This window comes from Rhipicephalus sanguineus, chromosome 10 (assembly GCF_013339695.2).
Source record: "Rhipicephalus sanguineus isolate Rsan-2018 chromosome 10, BIME_Rsan_1.4, whole genome shotgun sequence".
Taxonomy (NCBI): Eukaryota; Metazoa; Arthropoda; class Arachnida; order Ixodida; family Ixodidae; genus Rhipicephalus; species Rhipicephalus sanguineus.
Genome location: NC_051185.1, coordinates 140,626,208 through 140,641,327, shown reverse-complemented (window position 1 = coordinate 140,641,327; position 15,120 = coordinate 140,626,208). Strand labels below are relative to the sequence as shown.

The 15,120-nt window shown below is 46.8% G+C and overlaps 1 protein-coding gene across 2 annotated transcripts in view; it reads left to right on the top strand.

Annotated features, from left to right (window-relative positions):
- LOC119372498 (DNA primase large subunit-like) overlaps positions 1-15,120 on the top strand; it is a 74,965-nt gene that overhangs the window by 22,147 nt on the left and 37,698 nt on the right. For both annotated transcript variants that reach the window (XM_049419764.1, XM_037642972.2), the window contains exons 10-11: positions 7,484-7,646; positions 14,470-14,598. In XM_049419764.1, coding sequence (XP_049275721.1) covers positions 7,484-7,646; positions 14,470-14,598 — 292 coding nt within the window. The remainder of the gene's footprint in view (positions 1-7,483; positions 7,647-14,469; positions 14,599-15,120) is intronic.

The window sequence follows — 15,120 nt, the reverse complement described above, 5'->3', positions numbered from 1 at the left end:
TTTTCGCGAGAGACTCATTGCCTTGACGTTTTCAGATGTATACATTGTTACCTTCTATTCTCTTTCGAACATCACCACTGGTTATGCACGCCTATACTCATTTCACTAACATGTCAGAACGCGCAACGACCCGTCGGTACCTACATAACCCCGTTTCCTTTAAGACGGCGCCGTAGCGTTTGGTGGCGCAGTGGTTAGCGTGCGTGCATGGTGATTAAGTGGTCGCGAGTTCGAATCCTGTGTGTTTGTTGCAAATTTTCTGAAATTTCTTTCTGAACGAGATGTCTGTGTATCATTTGTACATCCAAACAAATATGTGTATAAACCTCAATGGGCTCTAGAAGTCAATCAAAAACGATTTTTTTTTCGGCCCAAGAAGAAACTAAGGAGTAACGGGAAGGAGCATCCGTTGCTCCCTTGAGGAGCATCAGAAAGGAGTAACAGTTGGTCCTCAAGGAGAGCAACGGTTCGTCCCCTTGCCGTTGCTCCTTTTAGGAGAGTAATGGGAGTGGCAAAGCACTTGCTCCCTCAAAGGAGGAACCCCTATACCCCCGTTGCTCTCTTTTGGCTTAGAGTGTACTCTAGCAGCGGCTTGAAGACTATGCTCCTATGCACCGTGTACTGGTTGGCAATCATAGAATTTAGAAGAATAATTGATGTTTTCTACACATTGTCGTGTGCCCTTATATTTGCTTATATGCGTGCCATCACGTAGCACGAAACTTTAATTCCAAGGTAATCAACAAAACAAAAATTGTTTAAATTTTGCTAAAGACCGTCACGATTACGGCAAAGTATACTGCGCATCTACGAAAGATCTGGCAATGTGGGTGGCTAGTAGTTACTTAGTTAAAAACACCAAGTAAACTTTCTGGTTAGTGAAGGCAGCACTTTACGACCTTTACTAACTGCTGGCTAGTAAACAGATTTCGCGATGGTAGTAAAATACGCTCGAAAGTAGTAAATGCAAGCATTTACTAACCATTTACTAACTTTTTTTCTAAGAGTGCACAGCGCACGCTCGAGAAGCTCAAAAGAAGCACTCTACGCGAGCAGTGGACACCAGTGGATGCGAATGAAATGCGTTCCGTTCTCTAGCGTCTCCCGTTACTAAGCACAGACTGTCGGCTTTCGTGCTGCAGCACACATTTTATTACCTGCTCTCATCCTCGCTCAATCGCCCCCCCCCCCCCCATGCTGCCTCTCAGCTTCAGGCTAGCACAGTGGATGTTATGCCCCATCTGTACTCGTGGGGTCTAGACTACACCAGTCTTGGTGGTGTTGCCTCGTGCATAGTGTACCCCTTCTTCCCAGGGAAGGATTGGTTAGCCTACAGACTTTTGGGAAACCCTTGTCTCCCCCACTAACTCAATTAGACTGCATTGCCGTGGGAAACAGTGCCGCGTTCCAGCTGCGTTTACACGAATGCGACAGAATGCAACGGTAGCACATCACCTTTCCTAGAGCAATGCGCCGCCGTTTACATGGAGTGCATGAACCCTCCCGAGAAGTCCTCGCTTTCTGCCCCCGCAGCTGTCGTGTAGTATCGAAGAGGTGCACTCGAAGCCGACTCGAGGAGGGGCCGGCATTCCCCTTCAATTGTGTAAGGTGGTCCATGAGTCGGCTTACCCCTCGAAATCCACACCTGCCTGGCGCATTTGTGCGATGCGCCTTTCCAGCGCTTACACCCGTTTACATGGATGCGATGCGCCAGTTGTCGCATTCGTGTGAACGAGGTGCGTGCCGTGCCGGTTTACGGCAAACTGTCAACGCAGGCACACTTCCCTACCGTGGGAAGATGAACTGGGCCACACTCAGACAACGTGGAGACCATTTTGTAGAGACGGCGTGTCGGCGTCTTGTTGAATGAATGGAGTCGCCCCAGCTGGCCGGTTATAATCCCGTTTACATGAATGCGACAGTAGCGCATCGGCTTTGCAAGCGCGTTTCGGAAAGGCGATGCGACGCCGTTTACAGAACCCCTCGTCTTCTCTTCGCTGCAGCGGCCATGTGGTTGCTGGCCGAGTTCATTGATGTCAGAGGGATACATGCGCTTAGCCGTGTCTGAAGCACGGGAGACAAAAATTACCACCTTTTTCTCCTTCATGAACCACTATACAAAGAGATACATATTAGCGCGAACAAAGAAACAAAGACTACAGAGAGAAGTGGGAGGAAGCAGAAAGGTTTCAGCGCCTGTTATTAAACTGCTCAGCGCAAAAAATTTACACGGTACACATACAAACGACGAGGACAAGCGCAGAACTTCCAACTGATTTTTATTACAAAAACGCACACATATATAGGTTACAGACCAGAATAAGATCACATACTTATCCAGGCACTTAAAAACAAAACAAAAACCAAAAAAACTTAAAAGGCAAGAAAGAACCCCGAAAAAACCAAGATATCACCTTGGGACACCACGTGCCGAAGAATTCAAATACGTCAATTCTTTTTCCGATAAGGAAATGGACGGTTTACTGATGCAGCTTCCTTGAGCTATTGTTGCGGCCTCAATTATGATCCTAGTGCCTTCGTTAGGCTGCGTCGCGAGAACACTTGCTTTTTCGAACAAAGGCTGGCATCCGCATTCAGAACAATGAGAAGCCAAAAAACCGTCCCTCCCCACATTTCTTACTTTTTGGCCATGTTCCTGTAGTCTTACATTTAGGCACCTGCCTGTCTGACCAACGTACCTTAGTCCACAAGACAAGGGTATACTGTACACAACTCCCCTTGCACACTCAACAAACTTTTTTCGGTGCTTAATTTTGCAATGGGTCGCGGAACTTCCTACAGGACTAGTTCGGACACACAACTGAGACAGTTTATTCGGCGCGGAAAAAACTACCGACGCACCTGCTCTTTGGCCTATCTTTTTGAGTTTATGTGAGATGCCGTGTAGATACGGTATCACTGCAACCCTCTTGGGATTTGCTTCCTGTGAAGCGCCCCCCGTGTTACCTCCCCTTGACTGTCTGCGCAGCTTCTCAGAAACAGAAACTAGCAAAGAACTGGGAAAGCCAGCTGCCTCAAGACGGAGAATCTGCTTGCCAAAACTTTCCTGTACTGAGTGGAAGCAAGATTTGGTTAAAGCGTTATGCAAACATGCTTTTACAATACCACGCTTTACCAGTTTGCTGTGAGAGGACGAGTACGGCAACAGAGGTTTCTTCCCCCGTGGCTCATATGCCCAACAGACGTGTTCAGCTGTATGTGTACCGTGTAAATTTTTTGCGCTGAGCAGTTTAATAATGGAATACCAACTAGCCCAATCCCACACTTTACTTCAGCGCCTGACCTGTCTGCTCCCTTCCAATTCCTTCTCGAGTGTTTGTTTTTTGCTTTGCGCTAATATGAATACCTTATAGCCGCGAAAGAGGCACGCCCGGAGTTCGCACGACGGGAGGCCACCGTTACTCTCTTCGTGATTTACGGCCTGTGATTCGACCGGGACTCGCAATACCATCCCTGTCTGACGTATTACTGCAATGCGCCTTCCTAGGGAATTGCCATTGTTAACATGAACGCGATGCGCATCTGTCGCTTTCATGTAAACGTGTTTTATGCACAACGATACCAACTATACTTTTTATAAACTTATCGTTTTCAAAAACGCTTCTCTTCTTGTCTGGCTACTAGGCGCAAGTCCCAGTTCGGCTACGTTGGCTCGTCAGCCTTACGACTCACGCTATGAGTTTACGACCCGCTATCCTCAGACATCGCAAGTTCTCAGCACGGCAGACTTTCCAAAGACGTTGAGTTGTTAGCTCCTAACGTTTCTCCTTCAGGCGAAAGCGGCGGCTGATAAAGCACGAGCTGAGCAAAGAAAACAGAGAGGAGGTGTTCGATCGCGTGTCACGAGCACAACAGCATGCACTGCGCAGATATCGAGGAATAGCTGTTGATTTCAGCCGCCAGTGCAGCAACACAAGCCTACAGGCACGCGCCTAAGATTCCCGGCCGGAGGCTATCAATCGGATGTCACTGTCTTCCGACGGCAAAGCTGTGTTGCATGGAACGATGTCATACTTCGGGTTTCCAGCTCACCACATCAGCATTGGACGCAAATTCCCGCTACCGCAAGAATTGCTGCGTAGTCACCGATATGGTCTGCGCACAAGGATATACAGCAGCGAACGAACCGGGACCCCAAGCGTATCACGCATGTATGCCACCTGCCGTTTGTAAAACCTTGCCTGAGGAGGTTTACTGAAGAAATAAAAAAAACTTAGGAGGCCTACTATTTAGGGCCGAAACATACAAATCCAAGTGCCAGAAGAGATGTAGAGTAGACCATTCGGAAAATCCCAATGAATATGTGCCCGCACATGCCACAGGGTGACCGCAAATACGGCCGAAGCTTACCACTAAGGCTTTTTATATAAACTTTATTTGTGATTCGAGCAAACAGGTATACAAATTTAGGTGTGAAGTTTGCGATACTGGGCTGACAGAAACCGCGTTCCACACCCCAAAGTACAATCATTCAAAGCAAGAGCAATGAATCAGAGAAATACGCAAAGTGAGCTCGCAGTTCCTAGGCTGTAACCGCAGGCTGTCTAAAGGTGCGCGTGATAGAAGCGGGGGCGGAGGCAGGGTAACCACGCGAGCGCCTTGTTGCACGGTGTTCCGACTCAGAGTGAAGAGTTCGCAAACGCCCGCGTCCCCTTGGAGCTAGCCTTATGTAATTATGAGGAACGCCGCTATGGGGCACTCCTGAACACTTAGAGTGCACGGAAATATATACGCGGGTGTTCCTGGATTTCGTTGCCATGGAAATGCGCCTGTCGTAGGCGGAAATCGAACCCACGTCGTGAAGCGAAACAGTCCGATGCATAACTTGCCAAAGTATATGATAGACGGCGAATCGGAGCGAGCGTATCCTGCCAAGTTTCCGCTTGTAGCCTAATCTAGCAAGTACAGAGCACAGCAAGCCCAGTTGAACGGGATGGGTTACTTTCGCGCTCACGCACTTTTGCCCGGGGAAAATGCTGCGACGCATAAAGGAAAGGAAGCCGGTACCAAAGAAATTCGAGTGGCCTACATTTTTTAGAAGCGGAGGTATACATCTTAATTGTGTTTAATTGTTAATTTAGTTAGTTTAACTCTGCGGTGTTTAGTTTGTTAGCAGTGGCAGAAAGGAACACGCAGCAAGTACAAAACAGTTGTCGTGTCATTCCTATATATGTGTTGAAGGTGTTTATTGCTGTGGATTCATATGAACAAGCCCAGCAAACCACACCTCTGGAAAACGACATTTTTTCTAAAAAAAAAGGAAAGAAAAGGAAAGCTGAGGTGCTATTCAAAACATACTTCGCCCACGCAGATCTACTCAGTTCCCTCGCATCGCACGCGCACTGCCCGTTTTTCTGCTTTCTTTTGTCTGCCGTTGCACACCCCTCGGTTTTAGTGGTCGCCCGAGTGGGGCCACAAACATACGCACGCACACGAGGGGGACGTTCCGAGAGTACGGCTTTTTTTTTTTTCACTTGACGACGCTCACCCCATACTCTCTGTGCAAAATCGGCATTTGCCTCCCTCCAGCCACACCGGCACTTGCCCCCACCCAAGCTATGCCAGCTCTCTCTCTCCCCCCCCTCCCCCAGCAGCGATGCAAGACGGCTTTGCACCCCCCAAGGCGCCCATGCTTCACACGTGCTTTCACGCTCTCCCGCGCAGCCGTCTGAAAGGCAGACAAAAAGAGAAGACTTGCAGATGCTGGGGCATGGTCTGAAGTTGACATTCTCCCCTGAAGTAAAATGTTTTCGAACGCCACAGTCGGGGAGACGGGGAGCTTTCCAATGCAGCGCTTTCGTGTTGTCCGTCTAGGTGGCGCTAGAGGAAGATTTTCGTTGTAGTGATAGGAATAATGCAGATTTCTCAGTGTTCCTGCAGTATTTGTGTGTGATTAGTGTGTATAATTATATAAGGAGACCGTAACTATTATATTTTAAGCTATGCATGCGGAGATTTCAGCGCAGTTTGAAGATTACTCCACTTTTGTTGACGTTTTCGGCATGAAAAATTAAGACAGTTTACGAGCTTCGTATCGCATTTCTGCTTGCTTTATTGAAAAACGCTAGGTCCAGGAAATAGATCGGGGACTATAGTTTCTCTACGTGCAAATTCGGCCATGGAAATTCAGTAGCTTTCCACGAAAATCGGCCACGGTAGGTCCCTATATTGAGAATATCGCCCACTTTAGATGAATATAATTTAAAAAGTAGCACGTGCACATCGATGAAATTGGGTATTCAGACGGAAAATCTTATCCTCTACATACGCCCCGAAAATGAACTTTCTCTGGCGAATAGTTACTGGACAATCTGCCGCGGAAGTTACTAAATTTGGCTGTTTTCAAAAGCTCAGCAACAAAAAAGTAGAAGTCCAACATCAATTTGCTACGTTGAGAAAATAGGTAAATATGTCTTGAATGTGCTGCGCAAAGAACAGTGCTGTAACTGTAGCAGATTTTTTAAAAAATGGTCACTGCTGAGGCACAGTCAGCCAAAACCGTGTAACTTGCGCTTATTCTTGGCTATCCATCCCCAAATACTAATGGTTGACTTGTTTTTAATAAATATATTTGAAAAGTACAAAGATCAAGCTTTTCAATGATGTATAAGTCAACTATATAAAGCACGGAGAACAGCCGCCGCGTCGGTTGGAAAAGTGACAAAAACGACGTGTTCGTGCCGCCGGAGTGAGACCGCCGCGTTAAAATAACCAAGGAATTATTCAGGAGTACGATGCTTCCTGTGATTCCTAGTGCTCTGCAAACGTCTGGTTATATAGTTGACATCATTTGAGAAAAGCATTTGTGCCTTCACTGTGGAAGTTCCACCTGGGAAATTCCAGATTTCTTGATGTTGAAGGCTCTCGTACAAAGCACATTGCACAGAGACTGGATCAAGTTGCAGTTTAGCCTTCATGGTGGCTTAGCTACTGTGTTGTCTTGCTAAGCTCAACGATTCTTGACCATGGCGGCCACATTTTGATGAATACGAAAAGCAAAAAAAAAGAAAAAGAAACTCGTGTACTTAGATATAGGCATATGTTGAAGAACCCTGGGTTGTAAAAATTTTTCTCAAGTCTTCCATCATAGCGTGCCTCATAATCATATTGCGGTTTTTGCACGTAAAACCTCAGAATTTCCCGCATCATTATCAGATCAGTAATGCTGCGTGTTGCATAAAGGCAGTTGTGTGGTGAAACCTTGCTAGTGCTAGGATTTGGCGTTGTTGGCTCGTGGTTGCAAAAGCAGGGTTAAACAGCATAAAATTTTCACAGAACAGAAAACTTTGACCTCAGTGCCGTGGTTGTCCATTTTTTTTTTTTTTTTCGCCTTGTGCTTGGTGAGAATTTTGTGCTGTTTCCTCTCATTTTGCAACTATGGTGAAACATTTTCAAAGTATTGCAGACAGTAGGATTCTTTATAGTGTACTAAAGTAATGAAACGGCACACTTGGCAACGCAGGTCATGGGCTTTGTGGAGAAGGGCCACTACCAGCTGGCATGCACCTCTACGTTCCGAATCACCCAAAAGTCACCCGATGTTGCGCAAGTCATCTGCCACCCAAACGAGTACTACATGCTCAGCCGACAGTTCAAGGAAGGCTCGGCGAAAGACTCTAAATTCGGTGAGTGTCCACTGCCGCCGTCACTGAATTCTCGGCTTCATTATGAATACCGGAAAACACGATTAATTCAGAAAGTCTGGTTATTCAGACTCTTACACTGGTCCTGGCGGCCATATGCATTATTTAGCGACATTGAACTCATTAACTTGGATATGTTTAGTGACACCCTGGTTAATTCACACGATCCATGGAGTGCACCACAAATTTGCGACTCAAACGAGCGATAGATACAGTAAAAGCTCGTTAATTTGACACCCATTAATTCAGATAATTCGGGCGGCTCTATTGGTCCCGGCCAAAGTGCATGTTAATCTGTGGGACCAAACCTTCGTTAATTCGTCAGAATTCGGCTCCGCACCGCTTAATTCAGACAAATGCTGATGGCTGCCGCTGCACAAAAGTGTGCTAAAGCAGCGTTGGCACCACTGGAGTGAAACCGAAACCTGAGTGGCATCGCCATCGTCATCAACTAGTGGGGGTGATCGCAGCGTCACCGAACGTTGGCGTCTTCTTTCATCGCTCCACTGCGCCTCCGACGCCATTTTAGATGCGAAGTATCTTAAGGTCGAGCTCAATCCGGCGGCGGTGGTGGTGGTGGTGTGCGGCGTGACCACCCTTACTGCGCATGCGCATACCCTCTCCACACACCTCCTCTCCACTCCCCCTCCCCTCTCCACTTTCCCTCTCCCCTTCCCCTCCACACTTTCACTTTCCCCTTCCCCTCTCCACTTTCCCTCTCCACATTCCCTCTCCCCTCCCCCTTTCCACTTTTCCTCTGAAACACGGGCTAGACATGCCGAAATTCTCTCCTGCGCAACGCCGCGATGAGCTCGAGCGCATGCGCATCCCCTCCTCTTCTCTCTCCTCTCCTACGCTGCCCCCCTCTCGCCCGCCTGTCGACCGCGTTCCCCGCTCGCCCTGTGAGAATTAACGGCCAGGCTAGATGGAAGATACGACGCGCGTAGCGTCCCTCTTCGCGTTCCACGACGCGAGGTCGGTAGCATGCCCAACGAACGCCAACGGAACGTGATCGTGCAAGTGCTCCGGCTTCGCATCGCCTCATGGTCCCCTTTAGCGGGAGATGGTGTAATTTTCCCTGGTGTTGTCGTGTCAGCACCGTCTCTTTGTGAGGGTGATCAACTGGGCGTGTTGGTATTGCATGATTCGGAATATAGCCCTGTGTGTGTGTCTCCCTATCAGTCCGTGTCCATTTCGCGCCTAATATTCCGAATCACCGTCTCTTCTTGCGGAGTGATGCGGGTGTGACCCTTCAGGACTACGTCGCGATTGATGATTATGTCGCCACGACTGGTCTCCTGACCGATCAAGAAATTATTAATGATGTCACAGGCGCCCAGGAAGACCAGGATTCTGATGAAGAGTCATGCGAGGAGATGCAGCCGCGACCTCATTGCACCTCACGGGCAGTCTCGGAGGCACTTTTGATATTAGAGGACGTTTGCCTGAGCACTTCCGACAGTTTGCGTGCTGTTGACGATTTGGAAGGGTACGAAAAATTGTAATGTCAGCCGGAATCTGCACGAAAACGCAGACGACCATTACAAAATACTTCAGCAAATAAAGGTATGCTTCTCCAACTTGATTTTAATGTTGTTTTTCCTGTTCATTCGTTAATTCGGCATTCGGTTAATTCGGACATTTTTTCCGGTCCCGTGAAATCCGAATTAACAAGCTTTTACTGCAGTGATTCCACTCCTGCGCCAACTGCGCCAAAGTGCGCCAAATTGTATTTACTGCGCCATCCTGATAATATCGACGAAATTTGCGCCAAACTGCGCCAAAGTCTCGGGTTTGGGGGCGTTTATCACTGGCAATAGCACCGCCGGCGCGTCAGAACATGTGCAGCTCGATCTTGGGGCTGCCAATAAAGTCGCAATCATGGACCAAGAATTATTCCGCTGAATAAATAGCGCTCGCGCGTGCGTTCCGAGTAAGCCACGATGCCATGCACGGTGCCGACGCAGCTTCTGTTCTGCAAGTCGGCTCGACAGCAAAACGCGCTCTCCGCAGAGGCTCGTGACGTCTAGGCCTATTGGTAGCGAGAAAGTGCGACGGTGATTCATCGGCGGACGTCGTCTGTTCCAGAAACGCTGCTGATAGCTCGTTTCAAGCGTCGCACGGCACGTAAGGAAAGTAATGTTCAGTAATAACTACATGAATGCCGCTAAAATGTCTGTTACTTCTGTTTCCGGACATCGCGGAATGAAATCTGGGATCGCTCGCAGTAGATATATGGGACAATATCGAATTTTCCTTGCTTCGCGTTTATGGAAGAGCACGCGAACGGTGGAAACGCGTTGGCGCTTTTCCTCAGATGTACTTTATCCACGGATCTTCATCCAGAACAGCTTTTTCGTAATTCCTTCCGCCAGCGCGTCCGAGTTTGTAATCACTCTGCGGTAAATACCCCCTAAAAGGCCCTGCCCTTTCGAGCTCACGTGCTAGGGTTCCAATTCGAATTTTTTGCTTGCTTTTTTAAAAATGTCATCTCGTTAGTAAAATCATATCTCCTGGTCGGAGGAGCCGCAAATGCGCAGCTGTCAGTAGCGGGCCCGACGCGGGCCCGTCGCTGACGGCCCACAGTGAAGCGGCTACGCCACGTTACACGTCCGCCCCTCGCTTTCGGGGGTCAATAGCTAACGGTTAAAAAACGGTTAAAAAAACTCAGTTTCGCTTATGAGCGAGGCAATGAATGCGATACCAGAAAAATGTATTGTGAAACGAAGTAAGACTAGCAGCTAACTCTTTTGGATCCGATCTCGCGTAACTCAACAAAACGCTGGTTTAAGGGAATATGGCCCCTCCAGGAACCGAAGCGTTTTCTTGCTCTGAGTTCTCTAAACGCGAAGTAAGCGTTGAGAGCACAGCAAGTTTACGAGCAGTCTCCTGATGCCTCGAGATAGCGCGCGCGCAAGCGACTGCACCCTTCGAACGATGCGGTCCCCTTCCGCTCCCCTGGCGTCCCGTCATGCTCCTTACGAAAGACGGGCGGGGCGTTTCCTCTCTGTTTGATGAGCAATCGACGGCAGGCCCGCACGCGGGAAGATGTTATCTCATGCGCTCTCCGTGCGACGCTGACAGACGGCCGGCTAGTGTAATCTCCGCTTCAGCCGCGTTCGTCGCCAGCGCTCGCGAGCTTTTACCCGCGGCTAGAATGCGCGTGATGTTATTAATTTGGACTTTATACAGAAAATCACGGCAACGGCGACGGCAAAAATCCGCCGAGAGAGTCCATATAATTGCTATCGCGAGGGTCAATGTAGGGGCAGATTTTGCGCCCCCCCCAGTCCCCCCTGTGCGCACGCCTATGCTCCTGAGATGATTTTTTCCATGAGATTTGCAATGAATCGAAATATTTCTAGCCTTCATAAGAGCCCCATAATAATACTCAGGTGCTTGAATGTTAATGCAATATGCTTCTGTATTGCACTCCTGGATGTAAAATTCGCTGCTCCAAAGTGCTCCCAGATGCAAAATAATCTGCTCCAAAGTGCTCCAAGATGAAAATATTGCTGCTCCAAAGTGCTCCAAAACGGAAATCTTGCTGCTCCAAAAATTGCTCCAAATCAGAAGTCCTCGGTAGCAACACTGTTTTACTGTAATAGCTTCACCATAGTCATCAGGATGCACCGTACGGTAGCAACAGGAAAACCAGAACACTTCATGCCTATTCACATTTGCACCTTCAGAACAGCGTGGTCACCATCCGTGATTACATTGTTAATGACCTTGGGTGCATCTGCAACAGTTGCAGCAAACAGTAGTCTCCTTCAAGACTGTGTGTGTAGGCTGCCTACGTGCTTTCAGAAAAGTGTGCTCAGTATTTGTGATCACGTTGATAATGATCACAGTTTCGTCCACAGTAGCTGTGATAAAAGATGGCTTTGTTTTTGCTTGTGCTATGGCCACTTCCCTTTCACATCTGCATGGTCATTATCCATGGCTGCGTTGTTGGCGGGCTAGGTTTCATCCGCAGTGATTACATCAAACTATAGTTTTAATTTTGCATGCATATGCTGCATGCTTGCCCTCAGAAATTTGTGGATACTATCCATGATACAATACTCTACATATTTATTTCGAGAAATGCCATGAAAAGTGATGCAAGAAATACAAGACGTCTACTAGGCTTGTGCGAATATTTGAACGAATATTACAGTATTTGAATTCGCTTCAATTTGAATTTAGGTTATTGGCAATTTCGAAGTATTCGAAATGAACGAATAGACATCTATAAACAGCATGTAACCCCCCTGTATAGGTGGTTTCATTGCAGCATAGGAGTGCTATGCCATGAAAACACCTATCCAGGGGAAATCGCAGTGCCGTGAAGCCCCCCTTTAAGGTTAAATGAACACATTACCCTCACATCGATGATTCATCATTTATTAAGTTTAAAAGCTTGTTATACCGGCTTATGTGCTCTAAGTATAGTAAATTTTAAAACGTAACATATTTTACAGGTTATCACTTCCATTCTACCAAAAGTGAAATCCTGCTCCTATTCAAAGTTGCTTCCACTTCCCTTTGAACCAAAAAGAATGACATTTGCACATGCCTTGTTTCAATTAAAAAAAATATTGTGCAGGTTAGTTGGGTCATCACAAATATGCTCATTTTTATTTATAATGTGTGATATATACTATTCGAATTCGATTCGAAATTATTCTACCAAATTACATTCGCTTCGAATTTGCTTTGAACCTAAAATTTACTATTCACACAAGCCTAGTGTTTACAAAATGCATTCGAAATTCTTTTGATGAGGAACTTCTTATACCTTGATATTTATTTGAAATGTGTGGCAGATTATGCTGTAACGATTTTAGGTTATATTTGCTATGAAACCGTGCCACATGTCAGTATTGATCATGCTGCTAGCAACCATTGTTTCTTCGCAGCAGATGAATGCAGTGCTCAGTGCAGTAAACTCTTGTTATAACGAAGTGAGCGGGAGGGTGGAAAAAAATTCTGTAAAAGCGACTACGTAAAAGCTAGAAAAATCTAACGTAAATCACGCTACAACTGCGAGGAAGTCTGAACACAAATATTTAGGGAAAGCGAATTTTTATTGAGGTGCAAAAAGGACAGTTGGCTTTGCCTGCTTTGTGTTTTTGCCGAATGCGAGCAATTCCTGCTCCAATTTGCCCACGCATGGAGGAAATTTCGGTGTAGGAAATTTTGATGAAAAGGATAATTTGAGTCAAGTGATTTTGTTCTCACGAGGGCTTATTGTAGTTTCGTTCTGGCAGAATACTAAATTGGGCAAACTGGTGCATAGCTTAGCAAGATTATGTGGCACAGTGTAAAAATGTGTGTATATAACAAGGAAAAAAATACAGAAAAGCACTCTTTCTCACTGTTTCTTATTTTTTCCTGTAATTTTCTTGCGTTGTGCCACATTACCTTGCTAAGTTTCATATCCACAACCAATGCAATGCATGTGAAATGGCACAAGCATGGAACAAACTGTTGAGTGTAAAGAGCAATTCTACTTTCTAGGGATACATGTTAGTGCAAACAAAGAAACAATGACTTGAGGAAAGAACTGTAGAGGCAAAAAGGTCAGGCACTAGTTTTTTTTTCTCTATTGCTTTTTGCAGAAGACATATTGCGAAGGGGGCCCAATGCACTAGACATATGGTTGTGTAAGACTTGCTGTTGAGCGAGTTGATTGACATCATAGGGATACATGCTAGCACAAGCAAAGAAACAATGACTCAAGTGCCCAACCTTTCTGCCTCCTATTCTTTCTCTCTCTCATGTATTTGTTTGTTTTTTTGCTCTAATATGTATCCCTGCTATGTCAACTCGCCCAACAGCAAGTCTTGCTCAGTGATTCTACCCTGGCACACGTGCTGGCATCAAACTCGCTGGCTTTATCAGGATGGGTGGACGCTTATTGCTGGCCAGCTCACTGGCATAGCAATTATCGTTGTGCGCTCGTGGTGCACGACTCGAGAGGGCCCGGTGAAGAACACATCTTGGATTAAGACACAGGGCTTGTGCCACAAGCGCGTTGTGAATAAGCACACGTATGTACCTTGGCCACTCCTCAAGTGAAACCAGGAAGTCATGAGAGGACACCCCGTATGGATCTGAGGATTCAGCAGTTGAGCTGTCCGGGTTGCGCTGGTTGGAGTGAGGTAGCTTAAGTCTAAATGTTGGTAGATGCCAATGTTCTGCAGTGCTCTGGTGCATCCGAGTACCACTGCACTTTTGCTGGATCTCTCTCTCTCACTCCTGCATACCAACTACCATAGTAGTCAGCCTGCTCTGTTTAAACACAAGGGTGTTGGGCTGTATCAGTGCCGGCTAGGCAAGGCTATGTGAGCCCAGGTCCAAGCAACCGTCAAGCTTTGCCCTTTGCACCATAGCCACTTTCCTTTCTTCAAGCCATCGATATGTCTGCTCCCTCGCTTCTTTCGTTTTCCCCATTCACTTTTGCGGACACAGCAGTTCTTGGAGATTGGTGCTTATCTTTGTTGTCTTTTAATACTCCGATGAGTGGTGCGCTCGCGCTGCACGTCGTCGTCATCTTTGGTTGCTCTGAATAATCCAACGTACCACACCCTCATAACAGTAACATTGGTGTATAGGAGCAAGGCATGTTGTTGGACTAGGCAGGCAGGCAGGCAAAGAACTTTATTTTGATCCGGAGACGACGGTCACTCCCCCTTTAGGGGGAGTCGGTTCATTGTTCAAAGTTGCTGGTGCTGGTGTATAGGATCAGGTTTCATCACAGCTTCATCAGCCAACAACCTTCAAAGTGGGGACTGAAGGCCTTTTTTTTTTCCTGCAGGTTCATTGAGAAATATTGAGACACAGAAAGCGGTGGTGTACTCACAGAAGAGTGAGAAAAGTTTGGAGGACTTTGATGATAACATGGATGACTGCCTGGAGGAAATGCTGACCAGTGCCGAGCAAAAAGGTAAGCCGGCTGTGCGAGGGAAATGGGACGTTTCATCCGCAGGTCATACAGCTTAATACGTAACCACTTGCAATGCTGGACCAGATGTGAGGCAGTGTTTTCCTATACCCATTTGTGTGCGCTTCCATAAAAGTCAGTGTACTGTCAAACCCTCATTTTATGACTTTGAGGGGACCATGCAAAACCACCGTCTAATCCTGGTGTCGTATAATTGAAAAACAGAATATAGGCAATGACGCTCAGCCTTGCTTAAAAAATGGGTACAGACCTCCTGAAAAATCCCACGGCAGGAACTTGCACTTCTTCAAGGAAGGTACAGTAGACTCTCAGTAAACAGAAATCTCTTAAGCAGAACTGCTGCTTAGATGGAACAACTGCCTCTGATATTATTGGCTTCGTACTTGTATTCTGCACCCCTGTTCATCTCTCAGTAAACGGAACTCCTATTAAACAGAACACATTTTCCTGGTCTCTTCAGGTTCCGTTTAAACCTTTGAGGGTCAAAGACGTACATGCGCCTTT